This window comes from Pyricularia oryzae, assembly GCF_000002495.2.
Source record: "Pyricularia oryzae 70-15 unplaced genomic scaffold supercont8.8_4, whole genome shotgun sequence".
Taxonomy (NCBI): Eukaryota; Fungi; Ascomycota; class Sordariomycetes; order Magnaporthales; family Pyriculariaceae; genus Pyricularia; species Pyricularia oryzae.
This window is the reverse complement of record NW_003803357.1, coordinates 193,329-218,865: the sequence shown is the minus strand read 5'-3', so window position 1 is coordinate 218,865 and position 25,537 is coordinate 193,329. Positions and strand designations below refer to the sequence as shown.

Here is a 25,537-nt window from a genome sequence, read left to right as displayed (position 1 = left end):
AACGCGCGCCGAGATACCCCTCGGGAGGTTGCTAACGGCCGGCTAACAAGCCGGGCCGAGCCCGGCGTTAACTAATACTACTACTACTACTACTACTACTACCGCCCTTCTGTATCTTCACAAAGTGGCCAACGAGCGATTGGCTTGATCTGGATCTGCCTGAGTAGTAGTAGTAGTAGTAGTAGTATTATTTAACGCCGGGCTCGGCCCGGCTCATTAGCCGGCCGTTAGCAACCTCCCGAGGGGTATCTCGGCGCGCTTTCTATTTTCTCTATTTACACAGCGGAAAACAAGGGCATAGAAGCGAATCGAGCCTGACCGGGTTCGTGCCCGGTCCTGCTTACAGGTTTGTTCACTGACGCGACCCCGTGCCTTCAGGCGCACGGAGGATTCGTCTGACGGCAGTTGACGGCTCTTCATCGAGAGGGGCCTGTGTCCAAACAGCGGAGCTGTCGGTCGTTTGTAGCCATGGAGACGAAGTTCCCAACAAGTGTGGGCTCGACGGCACAGGCGGGTGGTTGTTGTCGATAGCCAGCCGGGTTATCCTTGCCACGGGTAAGCGGGGGAGGAGGTGGAGGGAGCAGGATTCGAACCTACGTTACTCAAGTAACAGCCATGGCGCTTAACCACTGCGCCATTCCCCCATGGATCTGCCTGAGGGTATCGTTTTTACGCGGTCAGAAACGGGGTTTTCCAACGGAGATATCCAGCTCACCTGGATACAGCATTTCAACCGGTATTCGTGGCCAGAAGTTGCTGCCGTGCAATCGATCGGATCTCCCACGTTGAAAGAGTGGTTTGGTCATGACTTTGACGTCAGATTCGACTTTGTGAACCGCACTGCGGCCAAAATCGATCCAAATTCACAGCGGGCCAAAACACGTATTTGGAGGTGGCTTTTTCTCGACGGCTTTACCGGCCACTTTGGCATGGAGATACTTGATTATTGCCTCAGATTTGATATCGAGATCGTTATTTTACCGCCTCATTCAACGCATTATATGCAGCCCATGGACGTATCCGTGTTCACTCACCTGAAAAACGAGTTGCAGGCGGTCCTGCATGAGCATATAAACACCGGTATTCCGGTGTTCACCCGCTCAGATTTCGTTGCTGCGATTCGAGTAAGTCGTTTTCGATCTACAGGTTAATTTAGCGGTAAACTGATATATCTTCCCTTAACTTAGCGCTGCTGGCAAACGGCTTTCACAACTGGCCACGTAATAAGCGGTTTCCAAGATACAGGCTTGTTTCCTGTCGACGGCACCAAAGTGCTCGCCAAACTGCGTGGCCACGCCACGGCAGCGAATACACCGCGATATCCGGACTCCCTTCCTACCGCTGAACGATTTTCACGGGCCAAATATGCGGCAAGCCGTATGGCGGCCAAGGCGCACCACTTTAGTTCAGATACCGTTGATGCTATCTCGGATTTACAAGCCGTTGCCAACGAGGCGATCATCCTACAGCAACGCGTTGCCCAAGAGCAGACAAATAAGCAAAAACGCCTTCAACGCGCTTCACGTTACAAAGTCAAAATGACGTTGAAGTCAAAAGACAAGCAGTTCCAGACCGCTAATACGTTAGAAGATATGCGGGTCGCTCACGAAGCCAAACAGGCGTTGATCGAGGAAACAGCCCTATACCAACAAGAAAAGTTCGTCAGAGATGCGTGGTATAGGGATAAGAATCAGGCTATTCAACGCTGGCGAGAAACAGAGGGCATGCCCAACGGGATTAAGATACAACAGAAGAGATATCTGGAGGACCTCGGCTTCACGCCGGAGAACGTTCCGGCGGTCAGGGAACGCCCTGGAAAAAGGAAGAAGACCGATTCACAGCCCTCACAGTCATGGTTCGTCGATAAAGGGCCAATTTCAGCTGGAAATACAAGTACCCAGATCAATATTACCGTGGATACCGACTCTGCCTGTTCTATCAGCATATGCGTATCACGATCCTCGCAATCAGCCTCACCTCCCGCCCCAAACAGGCCTTCCAAACCGTTCCCACGGTATATACCATTGGCTACACCCTCTCCCCGTCAACTTCAGGATACGAGACCGCTTGAAGACCGTTCCTCGCCGCCAATACCGGGTGGTAGAAAGGATGAGTTGGAAGTACCCGGGTCGCCTTGTGACCGCTTGAGCGACCGGAAAAGGGCGATTGAGCCAAAACTCCAGAAATAGATATCTACAGCGCAATTCACGGCTTCAATTTATCTGCAAATTCTAACCTTTTTCGTGGGTGTAGTGTTTACGAACGTGAATCGAACTTTCATGAGCTACTTTGTTAGCGATCTGCTAACAAATTTGCTGGCCCACGGTTTTTTCGAAAATCAAGGTTTTGTAACCCCCTCTTTGAGGGGGCCCACAACGAACAGCCCCCAAGTAGTAACCTTCCAATAAAATGACAACTTTGGCCTAGGAGCAGCGTCAGGATCAGGAGGCAAAGGTCGATAAAAGCATCAGCAGATACCGGGTTTAGACTGGGTCGGCTACTCGCTTTACCGCTTTGGATTAGCATGGGGTGGGCTTGGAGGCATTTTTCATGAGAAAGAAAGAGAAAAGAAGAAACACAAAAGCTTACTAGAACTTTCACTTGGGTGGAAGGGGCGGTCAATATTGTATTACTGGATTCATTGCCAACACTTCTCTCTATTATGCATTTAGGGTCACTTTTTACTGACAAAGTTTCGAGGCAAAAAATGTTATCCGCAGTTGTCATCCGCAGTTTGACCCAAAGCGTGTAACAAAGCCAGATTTTTGTGCGTGTTAAGACTTGCCCCTGAAAACGAACCAGAAAACCCGACAACAAAGTGCAGGTATCGAAGTTTCCCAAAAGCAACCAAATGGGGATTGGGGGTAAAGACATTCGGCCATACCCGAACGCTAGGGATGGCTTGACGTTTTTTTTTTCTTTGTTTTTCATGCTCTCAACTTGGCCGTCTTATCCATGTTGACCGAGGTGGCAAGCAAAAGCTGTGCTAAGTTTGCTCGCCTGTAAGCATGCACATAAGCTACTAATAGATGCATGAGTCGCAGCTCAGTGGGGCTTGGGTATTTTTTTCCGAGTCAACCACGGCATTCCGGTTGCCTTGAAGCCTCCCATCCAAGTCATGAACGTTTTCCGAGGTGATGGATCATTCTTCTATAGTCTGTGCCGGACACACTGATACAAGGGTGGAGGCGGGCTTGTCACCACTTTGTTGAGACCGGAATCACCTGATACGAACGAGAAGACGCATTTAGCTCTACATGAATGGTTGATAGACGAGACTTTGCGAGCTTCTAAACCCGGTTTGGGCGCTGCATTTCCGGCTCGCGATTTCCCAGGACAGCATCCTAAGTAAGCCAGGCCAGGGCATGGATCAAGAGATTCTTGAGGAGGCTTTTGGGCTTTTGGGGCATTGAAGAACTGATAGGGGCAGAACTTATCGAGTTCGCATTCCTTTGGGCTCATGCGGGCAGTCAAAAGTACCTTGTGCATGATTTCAATTAGATTTTGATTGGATACTTCCTAGCCTGAGAACAAGGAATGTACGAAAACAAAAGAGACAAGACGACAACCCATGACACCCTGAGAGATTGCACTCCCACCTCTTAAGCACCGTGACAGATCAACGGTGAGACTATATTCAAAAATTAAAAACCCATGAGCCAGCTTCATGTCACGAATTGATACAAGGATTCCAACATAGCACATCAAATATTCTGTCCCGGATAGACGCCGCCCGGGCTCGAGGGGGAGTCAAACATGCCCAGGTCGGCAATGTCCATAAACTCATTCATGTGCATGTCGAACTCGAGCGGCGGCTCTCCGTATGGGGAAAAGTTGAACGCGACGCTTGCCGTGCCGTCAGCCGTCGGGTTGGACCTCTGCAGCAGCTGAGACAGGAGGTTGGCACTCGAGGAGTTGACTGGGCCCTCGATCGGGTCTGATGGGCCGAGGTGAGTCTTTGTGCGTTGTGGGTGATAAGACTGGGGAGGGGAAAAGACAAAAAAAGAAAAAAAGAATCGGACGATTTGGGCTTACATTGGGAATCTAAAATGTGCATCAGCGCATACGTGTACTTTGCACACTTTTCCGTCATGCGGTTGCCGCGGTCCAGCAGTAGCAGCGACTCGGCCGCCTGCGACAGCAGATCCCGCCTGATGTCCATGCCGCGAAAGTCGAGGCTGTCGACCGCCGTGTTGACCATCGGGTCGTTCTGCACGAGAATGGCCGAGTAGATGACGAGGGCGGCGTTGAATGCTGTCGAGGCAAAAAAAAGTCAATCACAGAGTTATGCATTTTATTGTTGCCTGCCACTTTACCAAAACAGGAAAAGGGGGAGGCCCAAAACCCACTGTAATACAGGGAAAACCACCACGCGCCGAGCATCTGCTTGGTCAGGCCGTCGGAGCGCACGACGTGCGACACGATCTCGACGATGGACGCGGCCGACTGCACGCACAGGCGCATGCTGTTGGCGCCGACCTGGTGCAGCGTCGCGCGCCGCCGCTGCTGCGCCGGTGGACCTCCACCACCCGTCGTTGCGGCCCCGAGCTCCGCGAGGTATATCTGCAGCACGGGCCGGTGGGCGAGGACGCGGAGGTTGAGGTAGCGGAGGGTCAGGATGACGCGCAGCCGGCAGAGGGGCGAGGGCACGGCGGCGGTCGGCGTGCCGGTCAGCTCGCCCGGCTGCACCAGCGGCAGGGTCGGCGGCAGGCGGTGCTGCCACTCGAGTAGCTGGTGCTCGATCCGGAGCAGGTGCGAGGCGATGTCGAAGATGTTTTTGGGCGCCTCGCAGCCGAGGTTGCCTTCGTAGAGGAGGTCGATGACGTTCCACATTATTTTGTACAGGGAGCTTGTTAGGATGAGAGTTTAGCTTGTGTCTTCACGGTGCAAATGAAGGTCGGGAATATTATTCTTGGGATCTTCTCACATGGTTGCGTTAAAGAATTTCAGGCTGGCCTCCGCCTGTGCACCACCATTAACGCTCCCACTGGATGGCCACGGACGGGGTAGGTTCAACTTGACGTGGCTTTCCGGTATAGAGCAAGGGCGACCAAGGGTCATGCTGAGGGTTCTGTATATTGATCGCATGAAGCGGCCAATTAGCGCTGCCGCCCTCGTCAAACGTACTGCGACTACAAAAACCTACCGGTCGAGGATGACGCATCCGTACCAAGTGCGCGCGCGTATCTCCAGTTCTATGGGTGTGTAGCGTCTCAACTCCATTTGCGAATGGAGCCCCAGATGATATGCGGCCTTGACAGCAAGTCCATGAACGCTCCATGTCTGCGTTGAGCGGTCCGTGCCTTGCAGATACTGGCTCATAAGAAGTAGGAATTGGACTGCATACAACGCTGTCAGACCCCCTCAGACCACCTCTGGAGCCTTTTTTGAAAAATCCAAATCGAGCGACGGCAGAACAGAGGGCTCACCGATATCGACACTGGCAGCGCAGCGAATCTGCGTCTCGCAGAGCGCCAGGGCGCGAGAGAAAAAGACGTCCGACTTGAGCCTCCGCGAGGGCGCATCGAGCGTGTTGCCGAGGGTGACGCTCGTGGCCATGGCCAGCACCATGTTGAGCAGGCCCAGCCACGAGCGCCGCCCCTTGCGGAACCGGGAGGCCGCCACCTCGTGGTACGTGTCCAGGAAGCTCTCCTCGTGGATGTAGGGGAACAGCAGGCCCGTGGTCGCAAAGTAGCTCTGGATGAGGTCCAGCGTCTCCCCGGGCGGCGGCAGGTCGTACGCGGAGCCTTCCCTCGCCCTGCTCCGCCGGCTGGACGGGCCCTGGCGTGCGGGCGACGGGGGCCGCGAGACGTGGAGGACTCGGTTGTTGGAGGCCTCGACGCTGCGGGTCTCGTCGGGCGACTGGCCCGTCTGTCTGCGACCTACGGTGGCCGTTATGGCGGCGACGATGGAGCGGATAAAGGCAATGTTGGAAGAGGGGCCTGTTTTGTGTCGTGTCAGCCTTGATTCTTGGATCTTGAAAGGGTAGGCTGGGGAGCACCAAGGTTCGGACCAAAAAAGCCAAAGTTCTCGTCGCGGGTAAACACAATGGTTCCGATACCGTCGGTAGGATCTTGGGACGCTACTGTTTCCCCCGGATCCTCGTCGTCAGCGGCCACCGTCACCGGCTGGGGCGACGGTGGAGTGCGAGCCCTCTGACGCTCAATGCCATCTACGCGGCTGTTCAGTCCAGTGAGAGCTCGTTCGAGAGCCAGAAGGCGTGTCTCTACAGACTCGTAATGTCTGCATGGTTGTTTCAGTTTGTTGAAGAGAGATAAGATATGATACAGCTCACAAAAGAGTTATCAACTGATTGAGTTGGACTCACTCTCTGGACGCCGTGGCACCATTCAGCGGTCCCGATGGGGAATAAGCGCAGTCTGTCCCGTAATCTCTACAGGTGGAGCATCTCGGTCTGCCTGCATCACACTGTACAAGGGAGTACGAGAGTAAGAGTAGAGCATTGTCAGCGGCACTTTGAGTTATGGGGGGATGCCTCGATCTTCCCTGTCTTGAACACGTCCTGAGCAGAGTTTGACTGTGGGAATGGATTCACTTCTCCCCTCAACCCGGGAATAGAAAAGCGATAACAAAGCGACAGGCAAGCGTGAATCGTACCTTGGACTTGCGTATTCGGCATGTCGTGCATGCGATGGCGATACGTCGACGCTTGGCTGGCTTGGGGCCATGTGCTGGCTCCGCCGTCGTACTGCTCGACTCTGACGGTGGTGGGCCAGGTCTGCTGGCACCGGCAACGATGGAGTCCCGTATGCTGTCATGCTCCGACTGTTTCTGTGGATCCATTGCAGAAAATCAAGACGCTCCCGCAATGTCCGCGGGAAGGATGGCAATTTTGACATGAACAATCAAGCAAAAGCGCATCAAGGAGGGTTGGTTGTTTTCGGGAGGGTTGCCTGAGATCTGATCACACTTGGGAGGCTGTCCTGTCGTAGCCGTTAACTCCCCGGAAACCCCACCCCAATCCAGGTCCACTTTTGCGGAGAGGGTTGGGACGACACTTGTTCGGCACATCGACACTGACGTTTTGGCATCCTGGATGCCGAGTTATTGCATCCGATGCAGGGATGAAGCTGGTGTGAGGAACAAGAGATGAAATGTCAAATTTATATCTATGGCTTTGGGGACGCCATGGCCAAAATAGTCAGTGAATATCAGTGAAGCCTGGACGACTTTGACTTGACAAGCACAAAAGATCACAACAAAAGGTACAATAGATAAAAGAAGGGACACAGATCAGCAATGAGCACTACAACATCACAAACAGTCTCGGCCACGGCCAGCGAGGCAGACAGAAAAGCCCTGACCGACAAGCTGCTCGCAAATGCCGCAAAGCAGCACACAAAGCCCCTGTGGACGCAAATGGCGCGCCTCAACCCCCCGCTGCCCAACCCGCGATGCGTCCCGCACCTCTGGGAGTTTGACAAGATCCGACCGGACCTCGTCCTCTCGGGCGAGCTGGTGACGGAGAAACAGGCGGAGCGGCGGGTGCTGATGCTGGTCAACCCGGCGCGCGAGGCGCCCTTCACCACCGACACGCTGTACGGCGGGCTGCAGCTGGTCATGCCCAACGAGACGGCCCCGGCGCACCGCCACACCGCCTTTGCCTGCCGCTTCGTCATCGAGGGCACGGGGGGCTTCACGGCCGTGCACGGGCGGCGCGTGCGCATGCAGCGCGGCGACCTCATCCTCACGCCGACGTGGAACTGGCACGACCACGGCAAGGACGGCTCCGGCCCCATGATCTGGCTCGACGCCCTGGACCTGCCCAGCTTTGTGCACTTTCCCGTCCACTTTGTCGAGCACTTTGCCCACCCCAGGTACCCCGCCGAGGACGTCGACTCTTCCACCTCGCCCATCGTCTTTCCCTGGGTCGCCATGGAGGCGAACCTGAACCGCATCAACGGCCAGTGCGTGACGCTGCCGTATCTCAAGGCGGACGGATCTGAAGGTGAGCGCCACTCGTTCTGGACCCTGCTTGACTCGCTTTGACCTCGGCCGGTGCAACTAACAAGAAGCACCAAACCAATAAAAAAAACCAGTGAGCCGCGTCATCGGTGCAAGTGCGACAAAACTGGCGGCGGGTGCTTCGTCGTCCCCCGTCAGGGAGACTGCGTCCTCAATCTACCACGTAGTCGAGGGATCGGGCTACTCCATCATCGACGGAAAACGGTTTGACTGGCGCAAGTCCGACACCTTTTGCATCCCTGCGTGGAACCAATATCAGCACTTTGCCGCCGACGGGGAGACGGCGTACCTGTACCGCGCCCATGACAAGCCGATGCTCAAGGCGCTTGGCTTCTACAGGAAGGAGGAAATGGATGTGGAGAGCCTGGTCTCGGATTGAATTATTCATTCTGTAGATGTATTTCTGCTACCTTGAGCTGCGGCGGATATGATGTATGCGAGTGTGGCCTTATAGACGGGTCCATGACTCCATGGTTGAATTTATGATGAGGAAGGGAAAACAGAACACTTTCTTCAGCATATTCTGTAACGTCCTTTTTTTCTTCAGACCCTTCAGCACAAAGAGTGCCGAAATTGGGTTCATTTATCAATACAGGTCACAGAATTCGCTCATGCTATAACGAACTTGCAACGTATCTATTGTGTCTGGAAACAGCCTCCCACCAGCCATATATCGCAGGGACAAGGGGCAAGTTTGACATGCCAGTCTCATACGAATTTCACCCCGTTGCGGAGGGTCCCAATCTTTTCTATAGAAACCTCCATGACTGTACCGGGCACCAAATACTTTGGTGGCTTGAGACCAGCACCCACACCTTTTTGTCATTTTGTCATTTTGTCAGCAGGGGCGAACATTTACCATTAACCGCAACCATCTTTCAGAACCCCCATTGGGTCAACTCACCACCAGGCGTCCCCGTCATGATGACCGAGCCCTTCTTGAGCGTGGTACCGCTCGACAGATACGACACCAGCGTGGGCACATCAAACAACAAGTCGCCCGTCGTCTCGCGCTGCCTGACCTCGCCGTCGACGACGGTCTCCAGGAGCAGGTCCCCCGGGCTGCCGACGAGGTCCGCGCGGACCAGGCAAGGGCCCAGCGGCGCAAACGTGTCGAAGCCCTTGGAGAAGCCCCACTGCGGCACGGCGCCGGCCAGCGACGGGTCGCGCTGCAGCTTGCGGGCCGAGATGTCGTTGCCGCACGTGTAGGCCGCCACGTAGTCCAGCGCCGACTCCCGCGGCACGTCCTTGGCGTCCCGGCCCACCACCACGCACAGCTCGCCCTCGTAGTCGGCCTGCTCGTCCTGCGCGATCCGGGGGATCTCGACGTCGGCCCCGTGGTCGTGGATGCACGTGTTGGGCTTGAAGAAGATGGAGGGGAAGGGCGGCGGCGTGCGTCCGGCCTCCTTGACTGTTGCGATTTGCCCGTGGGGGTTAGTTTTTTTTGACATTGTCTGGTTTTTGTGGTTTGGCAATGTAAGCTGGGCCTCACTGTGCTTTGCGTAGTTCAGGCCAACGCATCGCAGGATGTCGACGTCGTCCTGCGCAAGCGGACCGAGGAGCTTGGCCACGGTGACAATCTCGTTCGAGACCCTTGTCTGGCCAGTCTCGTCGTAGATGTCATCCCCGATGATAACCTTGGCTTGAAGTTTGGTTGCCTCAGTCACGTTGCCAAGGTCAAAGTCGGGCTCTGGCAGGATGGGTTGGCCCCGGAGGGTGCGACCATCCGTGGCCACGAAGCGAATCAAGCGATCCCATGCGACTCCCATTGCGGTATTGGCCCCCCAGCAAGATATTACAGCTTGACATGAAAGAAAAAAAAACTGATTAAAGATGCAGATATCTCAGTACCTACCCAGCAAGGTTGATTTTATGCTGCCCATCCTCACGTCACTAGAGATGTGTAATAGGGGCCCCGTTGTATTGCATGGAATATGCCGGTACACTTTCCTACTGAACTCTGCCGGGGACTTATCGGATTCCAGGGTTGACTGCGTGGTACCCACCAGAAGGTCCCACTCAGCCACTGCTCTTCCACGGCTACTGTCGCTACAAGCTCTTGGGACGGTCAACGTCATAATAGAGTGTATTAGACTATTGCTGTATGAAGCTCAAACAGACAAACCCAAAACTGCGCTTTTCAGATTGAACGTGCCAAATGGTTCACAAACCTACACCATGACATCTAAAGGCATTCGAAGAGGTCCCGTCACTCCTTTAATTATCCACGGCCCGGACGTTACTCCTTTCCCACCATCCAGAGGCTCTGTGTTTTGTGCCCAACCAAAGTCCTGCCAGTGCCACAGACCTTGCCGATAGGAACCCCTCCTGAGCTGTGCATCAAGGCCGTAGATTTGTCCTCCTCTACCTATGTGACATGGAAACAAAGCAGTCCTCAAGAGAGGCGGGCCTTGTTTCACGGGCTGGCCTTGGTAAAAGAGGGCATTGTGAACCGAGCGATGCTTCGTCTATGGTACAACAGCTGACCTGCTTCTATACCAGGTGCTTAAAGAGACAGAGATATGGGTTCTGAATCTGATTGAGGATGAAATCTCCTGCAGCAAAACGGGGCTTTCAACCAACCACCATGATACGGTCGACATGTTGGAGCAAGCAGCCGCCTTGACATCCGCGGGCATCATCTCCGGGGTCTCTCCGCCCACAAAAAACCATCTCGCCCCAGCGGGCCAACAGTTCACCACCAAACCAGACCAGAGCTGAGATACACCCCGACATAACAGGGCTCAAAACTAAGCCTCCGCATCCACCACGCCGTTGAAGATATGTTCCGGGCTGCCGGTTTCCCACCGGACGTGGTCAATCTTGTCGTCCACCGGCCCAAAGACGCACAAGGCTACTTCGAGGCCCTCATCTCGCACCCAGCAGTGCGCAACTGCAAGTTTATAGGTTCCACAGCCGTCATGCTGTAGAATGCGGACCTAGAAAGGACCGCCGAGATGGTGCTGCTGGAGGCGCTGCTGAACGTGAGTGGCAGCTGTGCCCTTGTATAAAGTAAATCGTATGTCTTTGATAAATTTACTGGCCGGGTATATGATTACCCACTCACAAAGACAGGACACATCTGCATGTCCATGGATCTAGTCTCCGTCGCCCGGTCCATCGAGCCCGAGTACAACGCTCTGTTGTGCAAGACCGCCAGGCGACACGCACGTCCTGGCAAACACACCCTGATTTCACGCGTAAAAAACAGGTTCACAAGTCTGTTACCAGGACTTACAAGGCCTGCACGCTTGATTGGGAAAGTGTCGTGCCGCCGGGCGTTATGCAATGCGCGACTCGCCAATAACATGGCGGAAAGCATTTCCGCCCATGTCCTGCTTTAATAATGGGATGGCGCGCGTATCAGGCGATTTCAATCGCATGTTTCACATGATCTGGGACAGCTTTCGGACTCGCCGGGGAGAATGCGGAGTAAAATTGTTGTGCTGCGGGGAATGGAATGAGGTAAACTGCAGCTGGACTTTTGTGCGGGAATGAGATCTGGCCACGCAGACTCGTAGGAACCAAGCGAACAGTAATAACAATGATAATAGTTGGATTTTTGGGCAGGCTTTTCTTGTTCCATCTTCACTTCAGGTAATATACAAAAGGCTTTCTAAAATAGCACATCCGTCGTTCCTCGTCCCATTCTTCTTCGCCGTCGCACATCGGTCACACCACAAATCCTGCGAAATGGCTAGCCATTTCAAGCCTCCGGCTTACTCGCAAAAGTTTCCCGACCTCCCCCAGTTCTCGGGATTCATGAAGCCATGCCGATTTCAGGGCGAAGCTTCCAACCTGGAAGTCCAAGGCTCAATCCCTCCCGAAATTGATGATACCTTTTATCGTGTCATGCCCGATCCGCAGTTCGTCCCTTTTATAGAGAACGATCCGGTCAGTGGCAATTGAGCCAACTTGTCAACAAGTGAAAGTGCCTTTTATTTATTTTTACTTTGACTAACAGTCTACCACAGTGGTTCAACGGCGATGGGAATATTAGCGCGTTCCGCATCAAGGATGGGCGCTGCGACTTCAAGCAGCGTTATGTGCAGACGGAAAAGTTTGTGCGTGAGCGAGATGCAAAAAGGGCATTGTTAGGTAGGTCTATTACGCAAAAGGCAATATTCTCAGCTCTAGACGCCATGTCACTCACAATAGTGTTCGTTGAATTACAAAAAAAGGCAAATATCGAAACAAGTACACGGATGCAGTCGAGTTCAAAGTTCGCAGCACCGCCAACACCAACATTATCTATTTCAACGGCCGCCTGCTCGCCTGCAAGGAGGACTCTCCACCCTACTGCTTGGACCCGGAAACCCTTGAAACCATGTGGCTCGAGACCTTTGACGGCCAGCTGCCGAGCCTGACGTTTACGGCGCACCCCAAGGTGGACGCGCACACTGGGGAGCTCATCTGCTTCGGCTACGAAGCCCGCGGCGATGGCACCCCGGACGTGTGCTACTTTACCTTTGACAAGAAGGCAGCCATTCTCGAGACGGTTTGGTTGGTCGCTCCCGTTGTCGCCATGATCCACGACTTTGCTGTCACGGAGAACTGGGTACGTAGACGGGGTGCAAGTCGCTCCCTCATGGTCAATCACAGTGTTTTGCGCAGTTTGAGCTGTGAAATATACTGACGTGTACTTCTCCCTGGCTCAAACAAAGGTGCTATTTCCAATCATCCCCCAGACATGCGATCTGGAGCGGATGGAGAAAGGCGGGGAGCATTGGCAGTGGAATCCCGACATTCCTTTTTACTTGGGCGTTTTGCCGCGGCGTGGAGCAAAGGGGTCAGATATCAAGGTAAGAAAGATGATCGGCAGCGATCACTGCGACAATAAAAAGAAAGTAAAACTACATTCAGCCAGCCTGCTGACCAACTCAATCCACGTCGCCCCTTTCCCCCACGCCAGTGGTTCAAAGCGCCAAACTCCTTCCCCGGCCACACCGTGAACGCCTACGAGGACGAGTCGGGCAACATCGTCTTCGACCTACCCCTGACCAACACAAACGTCTTCTTCTGGTGGCCCGACGCCCAGGGCAACTCCCCCGACCCCAAGGAGATCGCCGCGCGCCTGGTGCGCTTCACCTTTGACCCGCGGTCCGCCGAGCGGGACCTGCCGGAGCCCGAGGTGCTCTGCAGGCTGGACTGCGAGTTCCCGCGCGTCGACGACCGCGTCTCCATGGCCAGGCACGCGCGGGCCTTTTTCGACATGACGGACCCCGCCCTGCCCACCGACATGGCCGCCATTATGCGTCTCGGGGGCGGCGGCCACCCCATGTACAACTGCATCGGCCACCTGGACTACGCCACGGGCCGGCTGGACCGCTACTTCCCCGGCAGCACGCACCTGGTGCAGGAGCCCGTGGTGGTGCCGAGGTCGAGGGACGTGCCCGAGGGCGACGGCTGGGTCGTGGTCCTGGTGAACAACTACGCCAACATGTCGAGCGAGCTGCACATTGTCGACACCAGGGACTTGTCCAAGGCGCAGGCCATCGTCTACCTGCCTGTCAGGCTGAGGGCCGGACTGCATGGGAACTGGGTAGATGCCGGGGATATCAAAGGGTAGATTGCGAAGCCCTGGATCATAGGGCGTAGGTCTTGGTATTGCAGACATTTGTCACATTTTCCATCTACCTTTGGCGTGCATAGTTACACATGAGATATTTTAGAGAGGCTGAATAGAATGAGCATGTTGATCCCATCTCAGGTGTGCGGGATGCTTACTAGACTCTGTATAGCTTGAACCTGGGGAACATGGGCATCAATTGGTTGGAAATGCAGCTATGATTTGCCGCAAGCGACCAAGATCGTAAGCTATGCAGGCCTGTTTTCTGGGAACAAATGTGAATATGGGAGATAGTGTAGAAAATTGACTGGACATTCTTGCTGTAACCTGAATTGCAGCACAGCACGTCTCGCAGAAAAGCACCACAATACACTTAAAGACAGCATTTTTGCTGAGAAAGGAAAGCATCTATCCGAGTTTTACAAAATTTAAGAAAAAGAAAACACAAAAATACACTTCTCTCCTCTCTCTTCCATATCTACAACACAGCAAATGGCCCGAGTAATCCGTCTGCAGAGATGTGTCGAGCCGACCCTCAAACACCGTATCTCACTGCACAACCTCAAACTTTACAAGAGCTCGTATCCTGCGAGAGTAGGCGTAGAGGCCTCGTGGAAGTAGCAAACCGGGATGCCAGCCAGCACGATCAACGAAACCAGCATAAAATGATCATGTACATCTGCAGTCAGCCCTGAGACAGGATCCAATCCACGGCAGTATAGAGGAACAGGACATACATTACGATGATTGGCGACGCAAGCCTGGATCCGCAGATAAAGATGCCAAACACGACATCCGGGCGTACAATGTGGGCTTGCTGGTGCATGTGACATTCAAGAAAGACGCTTGCAAGCTGTTGAAACGCTAAAGAGGTTGGCGAGATGCTGGACCGAGGCTTGTCGACCACGACACCGTCCTCTTATTCTTGCGCCTCGGCCGTAGCTGTCTTTTTGGCATCGGACGAACCACCCTGCGACCCCGGCCCACGAAGGTCGATATTTTGCATACCGCCACCGTTGGCCGCCGCGGCCTCCTCGCGGTGGTAGCCCGACTCGGGCAAGGTGACGATGAGCAGGTCGACGTGGAAGCCAGCCAAGGCCGCACAAATCCACATGTAGTCAACCCAATTCCGGGGGGCTGTATTGGAAAACAACGGACGCCACCAAGGGGCCGACCGCCGAGGCACCAGCGATAAAGATCGTAAAGCTATGGTTTCCCGTCATGTCAGTGGCTGGGTTCAGAACAAACAGCCTTTGCACTTTGTGGGAGCCGCGCTTACATGACATCATGCCGGCGCGAAAAGTGCAGCTAGCTTGCCAGACCTTGGCTAGCGGAGCGGATCGTCGGCCCTGAGGACGGCCCGACGGGGAGGTAGTAGTCAGCCATTACCGCTGGTTGGGATCGCGTCGGCAATGGGTCTTCTTCCTCCAGTGGTTGTACAACTGATTGGGCGTCTAAACTTCATTTGCTATTTACGGCCGTGAAGGTTTAGGGATGGAGCCGATAGTTCTAGGGGAGGAGGAAAGACACAATTGACGCAGTGGGAGAAGACAAAACAGCCATGCATGTTGCATTCGTGGGATTATCCCTGGCGACCCCAATCCAAATTGGAAGTTTCAGGAGAAACAATGAGGAGCAGTTCGTTTCTAAACGCGGATATGCGGGTTATACGGGAACTACAGGGGTTGCCTAGGACTCCAAATGTGGAGGATAAAGTAAATAGGCATCAATTCTGCGGGGAAAGTTACTATCAATACCGATACACCTTGTAAAAAAGATGGATGCCTGAGATTGACACGTAGTCGGAGTTCGGTTACAGGACAAGGGAGGGAGACTCCAGCGCTGATATGCAAATTGGTAATCAATTGTGTGGGTAAATATAATTATAATACCAATGACGAGGATTGAGTTAAGAGTATGCAGGAAAGATCCAGGTCGGATTAGAGTTGGGTACCAAGTAATAACCGCTAACTCCGCGACGCAGTTGTCCACCATTGATGACCTTCCGTTAGCTCCCCGGGTAAAATCACCCACCCCAAGATAAGTCGTTGTTTCATGCAATGCAATTAGCTTCTAAAAATATGTCCTTACAAACCTACCGTTTATGTCAAAACAAGATAAGCAGTGATATAAGCTAATCTCATTAGACCTCCGCTCAGAAGCAAGCACGTGAATTGCAATCGCCCTCGTGCCATCAACATCCAACACTCTGGACCAGGCACATCCCGCCTCCTCTACTACTCACCGTTGCTCGACTAATTCCATCCGTCAATCTGTCCAAATGCCTGCCGCCATCGTCGAGCCGGCTCCTGCGAGCGCAGCAGGCCACCATAATCATTTGGATGCCAAAACACTCGGATTAGACCCAAGCTTGAGAACGAGCTACCCAACGCAGTCCCTGTCTTTTTTGAGAGGGTTGAAAGGAGCCGAGTCGAGCAGTGAAACTTCCTCTAGGCCAGCACAAGCAAAGCTCAAGCTAAATATTGTCATTGCCGGCGCTGGACTCGGCGGGCTTGCCACCTCCATTGCCCTGGCACGGAGGGGCCATTCCGTTATTGTTCTTGAGCAAGCGCCGAAGCTCGACGAGGTACACAAATCGATGATGTTGGCTACATTGGTAGACTGGTTGTTCTTTTGTTGTGACCGAATGACTGACAAAAAGCGAGTAACCCAGGTCGGGGCCGGGATCCAAATCCCGCCCAACTCGGGCCGTCTCCTGCGCCGCTGGGGCGTCTTTGCCCAGGGCGAAGACCTCTTCGCCAAGCCCAGCTGCATCAACTTCCGCCGCTGGCAGGACGGCGACCTGATCGGGTACACGGACCTCGGCGACTTCAACACCAGGTTCGGGGCCCCGTACTGCGTGGCTCACCGAGCGCACCTACAGAGGTCCCTACACGCCCGCGCGCTCGAGCTCGGGGTCGAGGTGAGGCTGGACAGCCTCGTCGTTGCCTACAGACCTGATGATGCGGCGGTTGAGCTGTCGACTGGTGAGGTGGTTCGGGGCGACCTAATCGTTGCTGCAGATGGTATGTTTCATTTTCTTTCAAACCTTGACGCGCGGCATCCCTGTCGTGTCATGAGAGCTTTGGACACCATGTCTTTTGATACTCATTCCTCGTTACAGGAGTCAAGTCAATTGCGAGAAACACTTTGCAGCCAGCACAGACAGAGGAGCCCTGTTTTACGGGGTTTGCAGCCTACCGTGCCACAGTGGACGCGGAAAAGATCGCGTCAGATCCTGAGATTGCGTGGATTTTGGAGAAACCAGCACTAAATATCTGGTGAGCTTTCATTCATCTCGGCTTCAAATACATACCGCAGCGCCGAGAATCTGTGATACTGACACAAAAGTGACTGATATTCAGGATTGGCGAAAACCGTCACGTCATGTCTTATACAATCTCTGCAGGAAAGTCTTTCAACATGGTGCTCTCACATGTCGACCACTCAGACCCGTCCACGTGGAAGGCAGAGACGGCAGTAGCGGATGTCAACAGGGAGTTTGCAGGATGGGATCCACGGTAAGCCGGCGCCCTCGAGAGGACCCCCAGACACAATGTCCGCAGGGGAAACCAAACCACCACCCCTAACAACAGGACTAACTCTTACCCCGCGCTCACAGGCTCACCAAGATTATCTCGCTCATCACATCCTGCATCAAGTGGCCACTCACAAACGGCAGGAAGCTCCGGTCCTGGGTCAGCCGCGGGTCGCAGCTCGTCATCCTCGGCGACGCCGCGCACGCCATGGTGCCGTACATGTCGCAGGGGGCGGCGATGGCGGTGGAGGACGGGGCGGCGCTGGCGGTCGCGCTCAACGACGCGGCGGCGCTCGGGGACCTGCTGCTGGCGCTCAGCCGGTTCGAGCAGGAGCGCATCGAGCGCAGCGGCGCGATGCAGGAGGCCAGCATGGTCAACGGTCTCATCTGGCACTTTGCCGACGGCCCGGAGCAGCAGACGCGGGACAGGGCCATGCGCGCCGAGGTCGAGGGCCGCCCGTTCGCCAGGAGCGCGAATCAGTGGAGCGACCCCGTCACGCAGTGGTGGGCGTACGGCTACGATGCGGAGGAGGCCATGCAGAGGAGGCTCAAGGGTGCGGCGTTGGCGCGTATTTGAAATAAGCATCAGGCAGCGTGTGGGCACTTTGTTGCAACAGAAGGCGTGCAAGTTGAAGACTCTGAGTTACTGGACGTCTCGTACTGCCAGATTCGGATGAAGCCTAATACAGGCAGCAGAATTGCAAATTTACAAGATGTATTCTGAGGTGTTCAGATGTGTCATGGAATTATAGCAGCGTCGCTCGGTACACACTCCCAACAGGGCTTCAGTGGTTTAGATCTTTGGTATAATTGCTATTTAACCAAAGGCCCAACTACTGGCAAGTGGAGCGAGCAGAAATAAGAAGTTTTTTTTGACATAGCCCTTGACTAGACTAGCATTCCATTTTGTGCATAGGAGGAATCCGTAGGGAGGCGGGCTTTCTTGTAGTCGTTCGAGCTGCAGCAATCAACACGGAGAAAGCGTTATAACATTGCTAGACGTGTATGTTGCAAACAATTTGCATATGACAAAAAGGAGCTGCGACCGCTAGAGGAGGAGCTGTTGATTCAAGCTTGCAGGCGACTGGCACTGTTGTTAGATCAAGATGTACTACCATGGGATTGGGGTTGGAAATAAAAGTTGCAGCAGGAATTAAAGCTGTAAAGACAAACTCCCAAGCGTTTTCTTCGTTTTCGCAATCCAATACCTGAATCAAGGGTGCATGAAGACGTATTTGTTTAACTTTGATGATGGTTTTTTTCTTCTTGTTTTCTTTTTCTTTTTTTTTTCTCTCGGTCGACCCTTTACCGAGCTCATCCGTTTCCAGAAATGGTGATTTGTAACACCGGGAGACCCGAAAGCCTTGGCGGGCTTATTGTTTTCTAAAAAAAAAGGAAAGAAAAGAAAAGAAACGGGAAACTTTACGAAAAAAGGAAATTGAGAAAACCAAGCTTGGGATGGAGCTGGTTCAAAAATAAAGAAAAACAAGTGCAGGACAGGGATTCCATAGCCGCGAGCTTTTGGTATCATCATGACTGCTTGCTTAGCATCATTTCCTCGGGTATTTCGCAAGCCGCCAGGTTTGTTGCTCTTACACGGGATATGTCCAGTTGGAAAGTGGTTATTTTCACAAAGAGAATTCAGAAGGGGACATTTTTTCAGGGTCCATGAGTTCCTCGCCTACGTATTGCCGTATCCGTCAACCGAACCAAGATTTGCTTGGCAACCTGGGTAGGTATTCCCGGCTTGTTGGATGAATCAGACTTGATTTCGAATATAGAAATCCCAAACCCGGCGGACTTGGCATCATTATCCATGTAGGTGCTCGCACGTGAAATGTCCTAATTTGAAAATATTCTTCTTGGCAAAGGTCTTGTGCGTGAGCTAAAACCTTGTGACCACAGCGTTTGGAAACCCTTCCATTCTCGAATAATTGTCTCGTCAACCTTGGCTCGTTGTTGCTCCCTCCTAAAAGCTTTTGATTGACACACTTGTCCGACAAAGATGCGTTTTACTGGTATCGTCGCTTTTGTTACCGCTACATGTTTGACCGTCACTCCGGCAAATGCCGCTGGCTGTATCGGCTGCGCTCCGTCGGCGCCCAAGGAGTACGACTGCGCCGTTGAAATTCGACACAAAGAGCTTGAAGAGCCTTTTCTAGAAATTCACGCTAAATTCAATGACGTGATCCCAATCGGGGTTGGCCTCGAAACCCGGAGAATTTGGCTTTGGCAATGCTCGGTATTGTGCGATGACGTACCAGCCTATTGGATTTTGAAGACCTGGGCGGTAAGTACACATTCCACCCCTAGGTTTACTTCGTGCCCAAGTGATGTCAGAAGTTTCACATTGTCATCATGATCGCCTGGTTAATTTTTTAAATTATAGCTAAGAGAGTTGCCGTCAATAACCCCGGAATATCATAAGGAGTGCATAGATAAAGCCCACGAAGCTAAGGGATCCAAATCCAAGGGATCCAAATCCAAGGGATCCAAATCCAAGGGATCCAAATCCAAGGGATCCAAATCCAAGGGATCCAAATCCAAGGGACACTAGGTGCATTGGGCACAGGGGTTCATTTTCATTTATAAGGCTAGGTATACTTTAGTACTCCGTGTGGACACGCGGTCCGATACTCTGTTAGGGGGTAAATCATTTCAATTCTGGCGGATCCTCTCTGTCGATCTCAGGGACCTGTAATATGCCCGAGGCAAGAGGCCACGGAGAGATGCTGCAGGTGGAGTATTCGCATTTAGGCTTTACTCCAGTGGATAAACCAGGTAAAAACTAATCTAGACCAAATACCATGGTGGGTTCTGATGGTCCAAACACCTGTGCATTGGGGAACATTTGCGTGTAATTGCAAGAATTTGAGTAGAGTGCTTATTGACCTTGTTGTTGGTCCTCGATGGGAAAGATGCTACTGATTTGCGCGATTATCGCTGGCAACGTTGGTTTCATAGCCTGGTTTTCCGACGCCTGTCAGACGGGTGGCGGTTAAGCACGCCGCCCCGAGCAAGGCCAATGATGAGCACCTTAGACAAGAATACCGTCCCGTCGAGACGAGCACTCGCGCGTGAGATTGGGAGAACAGACAAGTTCGTGATGCACGGAGATTCGATTTTCCCTGCCGCGAAGCTCACGCCATCTCGGTTTCGGCATGATTTTGTTACCATCCCACTGGAAGAACTGAGGCCGCTTGTGAAGCTGATGCTACTTGTTCAGTCTTGGATGGTTGACCCTGGGTCTGGATCCACATCGGAATTGGTGAATCTGGACGCAGCGGCCGATAGCATCTGTTGGGTTTTGCTGAACGGCACTTCGAGTCAACAATGCGACCTCATCGCGCTGAAAACCACCCACAATCCCAGAAGGGAAAAAAGCACAGCAGTGGACGACTTTACCTTCCCACTTTGGCAAGGTCCGTCAAAGCCTATGTAGTCGTGCAAGTACACAAATCATATCACCCAACCCTTCTGAGAATACCCAACTATCGATTCCGAGATCCCTTCAACAATGCGCAGGTTAGATATGAGAAGTGCGCGCCGCCCGTGGAGATTATTGTCGAGTTTGATCAAGGCGTAGTGTGCCCCGAACGTTGCTCTCGTGTGGGCTCTGGAGTGTGCCTTGGTGAGTGCGTTATAGCCGCTGAAAACCCGCGATACTGGTTTTCCGATGTAGTGAACGCGCAATCTTTGGATATAGGGTTAGAGAGAGGGGTGGATCCTCCAATTTTCTGGCAGCCCGCTTCGCGTCCGGGTACAAAACCATGTGGTACCAAGCGAGAAGCTCACATTCATTATCGTTGTCTATATACCACGAGGTGCAGAATATCATCATTCCAAGAAACTCGTGCGGGCTTTCTGGCCAGTCAAGCCTGATTGAGTGGTACCATCTCCGGCAGACATTGGCCAGTTTTGCTTGCTGCTTGCGATCAAAAATGTCTCCAGATCATGTGGGGTGTATGAATTACGAGACTCAATCTTGCCCCCAGGGCCCCAAGCGCCTCGCTGGGACATGTAGCTTATGGCCAGCAGTTCTTATCTCGGAGCGGACGTCTGGCATAAGTTAACCGGCCTTCCGTCTCATCACTCAGTTGTTGATTAGCAAACCGAAAGTGCCCGTGGTATCAACATTCGACGAGCTAGTAGGGCTCGGCAGGCAATCCGGTACCCAGGAGGGCAGGCCCATGCTCGATCTCAAAGGTAACGTCATCCATAAAGAGGCAAGTGATCCAGCATCAATGATGTAAGATCCGGCAACTGCTTGAAAGACCTCTTGAATCGGCCTGGCATAGTCAGGGTCGGGTAAATCCAGCCTCTTCTTCAGAATGGCATAAACACCAAAGACTTTGTCATGATCCACTTGATATGGCAAATTCGGAAGATAACGAAGTACTGCTGTCAGCATCGAAACTTCAACCGGCCTGGAGGAGCACGAATTGCTTGCTGCAATACGAGGGTCCATCACGCTCTGCGAGTGTGCATACGTCAACAAGTATTCAAGGATCCGGAGACTAGCTCCCAGTGAGCTGTGCCATGTGCACCTTGAACTACAGCTCCTTTGGCAAACGCCGTTTCCTGGACTGTCCAGATCCTGAAGAACCATGAGCGTTGAGAGAATTCTAGTAATTCCGCGGCTGTCTTTTGGTCGGGAGTTCTAGGGAAGATCCAAGCTACGGAAGGATTGGCGTTAGCTTTTGGGCCCTTGGTACCTTTAGGTTGACTTGAATGTCTTCAACACCCAGCCTATAAACAATACCAAAGGCCAGAACATACGGTTTGCCGCACATCTTTCCAACTGGACCCATCTGAACATCTTTGCTAATCAGCGCTTGTCAGATCAAGCAAAATGACAACGCGCGATGCTTCATGGTAAATTTAGCCCACGCGCGGGATTCGCAGGTTGCGCGCTCGGGTGCTGACGCCGTCTCGGCCTTGATCGACACAGATGGCATCGATCCACAAAGCCCTGGCTCGGAACCGGCGCCAAAGGTGAATCAGGGCGTTGAGGCATTTTGGCGTAACAAGTAGTCCCTTTCAATCACACAAGATTGGCATGGTGCCGTCTGGCGATCCCCAGACGTACGACAGGGCCTCGTACTTTGTCTCTGGTTTCGACAGTGACACTTCTCGTAGACTGCATTGGATCAGGACCTTCTTGAGAGACGGAGAGAGGATGAGAATCGGGATGTAATCTTCTGAGCTCAAAGGTGTGTGGTGGTGTTTCTCGAGAGAGTCCATCCCGATGGACCCCCTGCCCCCGCTGTTTGGTGGCATCTGAATTACAAAAGGCCGATGGGTGAAATCCCAGGCGTCGACAGTGGATTTCTCCCACCGAAACAATGTGCAGGTGTAATGCTCAGCAAATAAAGTTGTAGTCGAATCACATCCAGAGAGGCCATCGGTAAGAAAGCTGACGAGAAACTTACAAGCCGGGTTGCTGTACTACACGCAGAAGATGGAGCAAGGAGGATGTGTACGGTAGAGGACGAGAAAGAGGGGGAAAAGGGCCAACCAGCAATGGCCCGGGAACATAAGCAAACCAATTGCATTACCTCTAGGCCCGGTTCTTACTGCGTTGATTGATAGACACCAAGGGGAAGGAATAAGCATTCTAATATGGATCCGTTCCTAAAATCTTGATGGGCCACGACCGCTTGACCGCCAAGATTATCAGACTGGTGGATGCAATTATGGCCTTGCAGACCACTCCCCTGTGGTTGCGAAATTGAGGGCGACGGGACAACTGAACTCTGGCTTGGCACAATGACCAGCAGCAAAACCCTAGCCGATCAAGCCGCTTACTCCACGGGGAGGCAACCAAGAATACCACCACCCCGTGTTGAAATTTGGGCCGCATATCCCATTGTCAGCCCTGCCGATGCTCAGTGGGCTGTCTGGAAATGTTTGGCAGATGCAAGCCTCAGCCAGGCACAACTTTTAATGGTCAAAGGACTAACAGATTCAGTATGGTCTGGGACACGCTGCTGGAGGTCAACCCGTGGAGAAATAGGTGCATCCAGCCCGCATGGCCATTCGAACTTTTCTGTCGGCTTGTGCACCGTCTGGTGCGGCTTCCTGCGTGAGCCAATGCCTGTCCTAGCTGTGGATTGCTCACGAGGCTGTTTGCAGGGCTTTGGAAGCCATTTGAGGAGGTGGTAAAGACCGAAAAGGGGCGCTAACCTTTTCTTTCCTCATCATTGCCGAGGTCTGTGGAACAGAAGTGTTTGGCAGCACGGCTGGAGAAGGTGTTGCTGGAAACAGTGGGATATACTAGCCTAATGGGGTTTGATCGAAGCAGAAGTTCACACGATCACTGAGGAGCGAGTGAATCACATGTCAATACAAGGCTGGCTTGGGTTTTCCTCTGGGCCAATGCAGAGGTTAGAATGTTGGCTAAAGGGCCTGATCCGGTTAATACCAGTATTGTACTGCAAGACGATATTATGTGCACGTTGGAACCTAGACCACAAGTGTGAAAACGCTGGGTTCAAGGTGATGCGTACTTCCTGTCCATGATATACCAACTCTCTCCCGTACACAAAATTTTCAGTATGGGCGCACGGACCATGCTGTTAACGTTTGCGCGGGACTTCCGCCTGTAGCCCTAACAGGCGCGCACACACGAAAAACTCTTCAACCTGTCGCCCTAAGCACCGTCACTACACGGAACGCCTTTCCTCGCAACACCCATGTATAATCGACAGATCTCCCCTTTGACGAGTTTTCCATTGATCGCGGTGAAGGAAGAGTCCGATCGGCGGCTCGGCGCGCCACCCGCATAGAGGCGCACAAGACAAGGCCCAATCTCGCGATGCGAGCCAGCGTGGCACAAAAAAACTTTGCCAGCCGGAAAGGCAGGCGTCCTTCCCCGGAAGGCTAGACAATACGGTTTAAAAGAAAGGGAAATTAGGCTGAGAACCACCCGACGGTTCTTCGAATCGACAGGGCACCCTCTCACCCCCTCACACCTTCTGGGATTGCCTGCAGCGAGGAGGTAGTGCCGTTACGGGGGTTGGTTAGTTGTACGTGGACCGGAAGCACTGTGCCGGCGCGGCAGTCTCCAAAGGGTCCCGACAGCAAGACGTGGTCGGCCCATTGCTGGAGACGGCTTTGGGTAACGGGAAGCAAGAAACGTGGGCACGGCCTTGGTTCGCACCCTTGGTACACCCCGTGGACGGTGGGCCGTGGTGGAATAGTGTGACTGAGGCGCCCCATGCTTCTCACTCGCACTGGGAATCTGCGCCGGGTCTGGAGGACGGGAAGAACTCGATTGCATTCATGTCCACATTGTGGCGCTGGGCTAGCCCAGGAACCAACGGGGGACTAAGCTGTGGATGGACATGTACGGGGTGTCGCCGGCTTTTCGAAGCTTTCTACTCGCACTAGGGACGTACACCGGGGCAGATGATGTCGTCGGCATGTTAGGCGGAAGAGACGCTATTTTAGCCGGAGAGGACGGATGCGCGCGTCGGTCTACCAAGAGGCCTTTTTGTGGATGCGGTAGGCTTAAGGTGCAAACCTTGTATTTACGTGGCAGGCTGGGTATCCAGCGACTAGGAGGGCTCTAGCTGGCCTGTCCGTTAGAGGGTCTGGTCCAACCCTGTGACTATAATTTACTGTAGGAAATGCAAGGCGACTAAGGCTCGCGGACAAGGGGCACCCCCTTGTCAGCCGCCTGCGTGAAACACCTCGTGCCCGCAACTCGGGCCATTCGGCCACGACCCTGCAAACGGCTGCACAACTTCTCCCGCGGATCCGGAGACTAGAGTTGCGCGCACCTCGCAATGCCCCGGATTCTCGCACTGACCCCACCGGAGGAGTCCCGAAAGAGGAAGCGGCCCGCCGCTTTATCGAATGGCTGGACATGGTATCACCTGACGATATCGTGGTATATACGGATGGTTCGGAAAAACACGAAAACAACTGCGTCCAAATAGGGTACGGATGGGCCGCTTTTAGGGCGGGCCTGGAATTTGCCGCAGGCTCCGCATCTATTACGCCGGAAAGCCACGTTTTCGACGCCGAGGCGATTGGCGCCCTAAAAGGGCTACAGGCGGCAGCCAAGGCCCAGCCAGGCGCCCGGATCTGGATTTGTGTGGACAGCACCTCGGTTATTTGGGGTCTTAGAGGCGACGCGCCGCGTTCGTCCCAATGGGCCTTTCTGGAGTTCCATAACCTTGTCGATCTACTCCGAAAACAAGGTACCGAGGTTCGGGTCCGTTGGTGCCCTGGGCACCAGGGAATCCCGGGAAACGACCGGGCTGACGAGCTGGCCAAGGCCGGCTCCGCCGGACCGCCGGACCCAGACCCGAGGGCTCAGCAAACCACGTATAGCGGTGCCGGCACGGTCCTCAGAGCCATTCTTTCGAATATAGAGAAGGACTGGTGGCGTAAAGAACTCTGTGAACGGTCCCCCGCATATAGGGAATGGAAATTCC

General features: G+C 53.5%; 10 protein-coding genes across 10 annotated transcripts; 6 read left to right on the top strand and 4 right to left on the bottom strand.

Annotated features, from left to right (window-relative positions):
* Positions 1-3,704: 3,704 nt before the first annotated feature.
* MGG_10212 (uncharacterized protein) lies at positions 3,705-6,804 on the bottom strand (the record flags this gene model as incomplete). Its single annotated transcript, XM_016990484.1, has 9 exons — positions 3,705-3,937; positions 4,036-4,254; positions 4,350-4,849; positions 4,928-5,071; positions 5,147-5,339; positions 5,430-5,942; positions 6,014-6,243; positions 6,329-6,429; positions 6,619-6,804. The coding sequence occupies 9 exons, from the start codon at positions 6,802-6,804 to the stop codon at positions 3,705-3,707; spliced, it is 2,319 nt and encodes a 772-aa protein (XP_016846065.1).
* A 456-nt stretch (positions 6,805-7,260) lies between these two features.
* Positions 7,261-8,365, top strand: MGG_10213 (uncharacterized protein; the record flags this gene model as incomplete). The annotated part of the gene is made up of 2 exons (XM_016990485.1): positions 7,261-7,969; positions 8,061-8,365. The coding sequence occupies 2 exons, from the start codon at positions 7,261-7,263 to the stop codon at positions 8,363-8,365; spliced, it is 1,014 nt and encodes a 337-aa protein (XP_016846064.1).
* Positions 8,366-8,694: 329 nt separating this feature from the next.
* MGG_10214 (uncharacterized protein) lies at positions 8,695-9,755 on the bottom strand (the record flags this gene model as incomplete). Its single annotated transcript, XM_016990486.1, has 3 exons — positions 8,695-8,801; positions 8,891-9,397; positions 9,479-9,755. 3 exons carry the CDS (start codon positions 9,753-9,755, stop codon positions 8,695-8,697), a joined length of 891 nt encoding a protein of 296 aa, XP_016846063.1.
* A 981-nt stretch (positions 9,756-10,736) lies between these two features.
* On the bottom strand, positions 10,737-11,308 carry MGG_18128 (uncharacterized protein; the record flags this gene model as incomplete). The annotated part of the gene is made up of 3 exons (XM_016990589.1): positions 10,737-10,879; positions 10,937-10,988; positions 11,225-11,308. 3 exons carry the CDS (start codon positions 11,306-11,308, stop codon positions 10,737-10,739), a joined length of 279 nt encoding a protein of 92 aa, XP_016846062.1.
* Positions 11,309-11,503: 195 nt separating this feature from the next.
* On the top strand, positions 11,504-13,555 carry MGG_10215 (uncharacterized protein; the record flags this gene model as incomplete). The annotated part of the gene is made up of 5 exons (XM_016990487.1): positions 11,504-11,880; positions 11,961-12,084; positions 12,168-12,544; positions 12,651-12,788; positions 12,899-13,555. The coding sequence occupies exons 1-5, from the start codon at positions 11,680-11,682 to the stop codon at positions 13,553-13,555; spliced, it is 1,497 nt and encodes a 498-aa protein (XP_016846061.1). The 5' UTR covers positions 11,504-11,679.
* A 919-nt stretch (positions 13,556-14,474) lies between these two features.
* MGG_14192 (uncharacterized protein) lies at positions 14,475-14,841 on the bottom strand (the record flags this gene model as incomplete). Its single annotated transcript, XM_016990544.1, has 2 exons — positions 14,475-14,761; positions 14,835-14,841. 2 exons carry the CDS (start codon positions 14,839-14,841, stop codon positions 14,475-14,477), a joined length of 294 nt encoding a protein of 97 aa, XP_016846060.1.
* Positions 14,842-15,836: 995 nt separating this feature from the next.
* MGG_10216 (uncharacterized protein) lies at positions 15,837-17,670 on the top strand (the record flags this gene model as incomplete). The annotated part of the gene is made up of 5 exons (XM_016990488.1): positions 15,837-16,142; positions 16,230-16,581; positions 16,680-16,836; positions 16,921-17,076; positions 17,178-17,670. 5 exons carry the CDS (start codon positions 15,837-15,839, stop codon positions 17,668-17,670), a joined length of 1,464 nt encoding a protein of 487 aa, XP_016846059.1.
* Positions 17,671-19,098: 1,428 nt separating this feature from the next.
* Positions 19,099-19,650, top strand: MGG_10217 (uncharacterized protein; the record flags this gene model as incomplete). Its single annotated transcript, XM_016990489.1, has 2 exons — positions 19,099-19,383; positions 19,483-19,650. 2 exons carry the CDS (start codon positions 19,099-19,101, stop codon positions 19,648-19,650), a joined length of 453 nt encoding a protein of 150 aa, XP_016846058.1.
* A 1,540-nt stretch (positions 19,651-21,190) lies between these two features.
* MGG_18127 (uncharacterized protein) lies at positions 21,191-22,127 on the top strand (the record flags this gene model as incomplete). The annotated part of the gene is made up of 3 exons (XM_016990588.1): positions 21,191-21,342; positions 21,490-21,620; positions 21,979-22,127. 3 exons carry the CDS (start codon positions 21,191-21,193, stop codon positions 22,125-22,127), a joined length of 432 nt encoding a protein of 143 aa, XP_016846057.1.
* Positions 22,128-22,862: 735 nt separating this feature from the next.
* Positions 22,863-23,258, top strand: MGG_18126 (uncharacterized protein; the record flags this gene model as incomplete). The annotated part of the gene is made up of 1 exon (XM_016990587.1): positions 22,863-23,258. The coding sequence occupies one exon, from the start codon at positions 22,863-22,865 to the stop codon at positions 23,256-23,258; it is 396 nt and encodes a 131-aa protein (XP_016846056.1).
* Between the last annotated feature and the right edge of the window lie 2,279 nt (positions 23,259-25,537).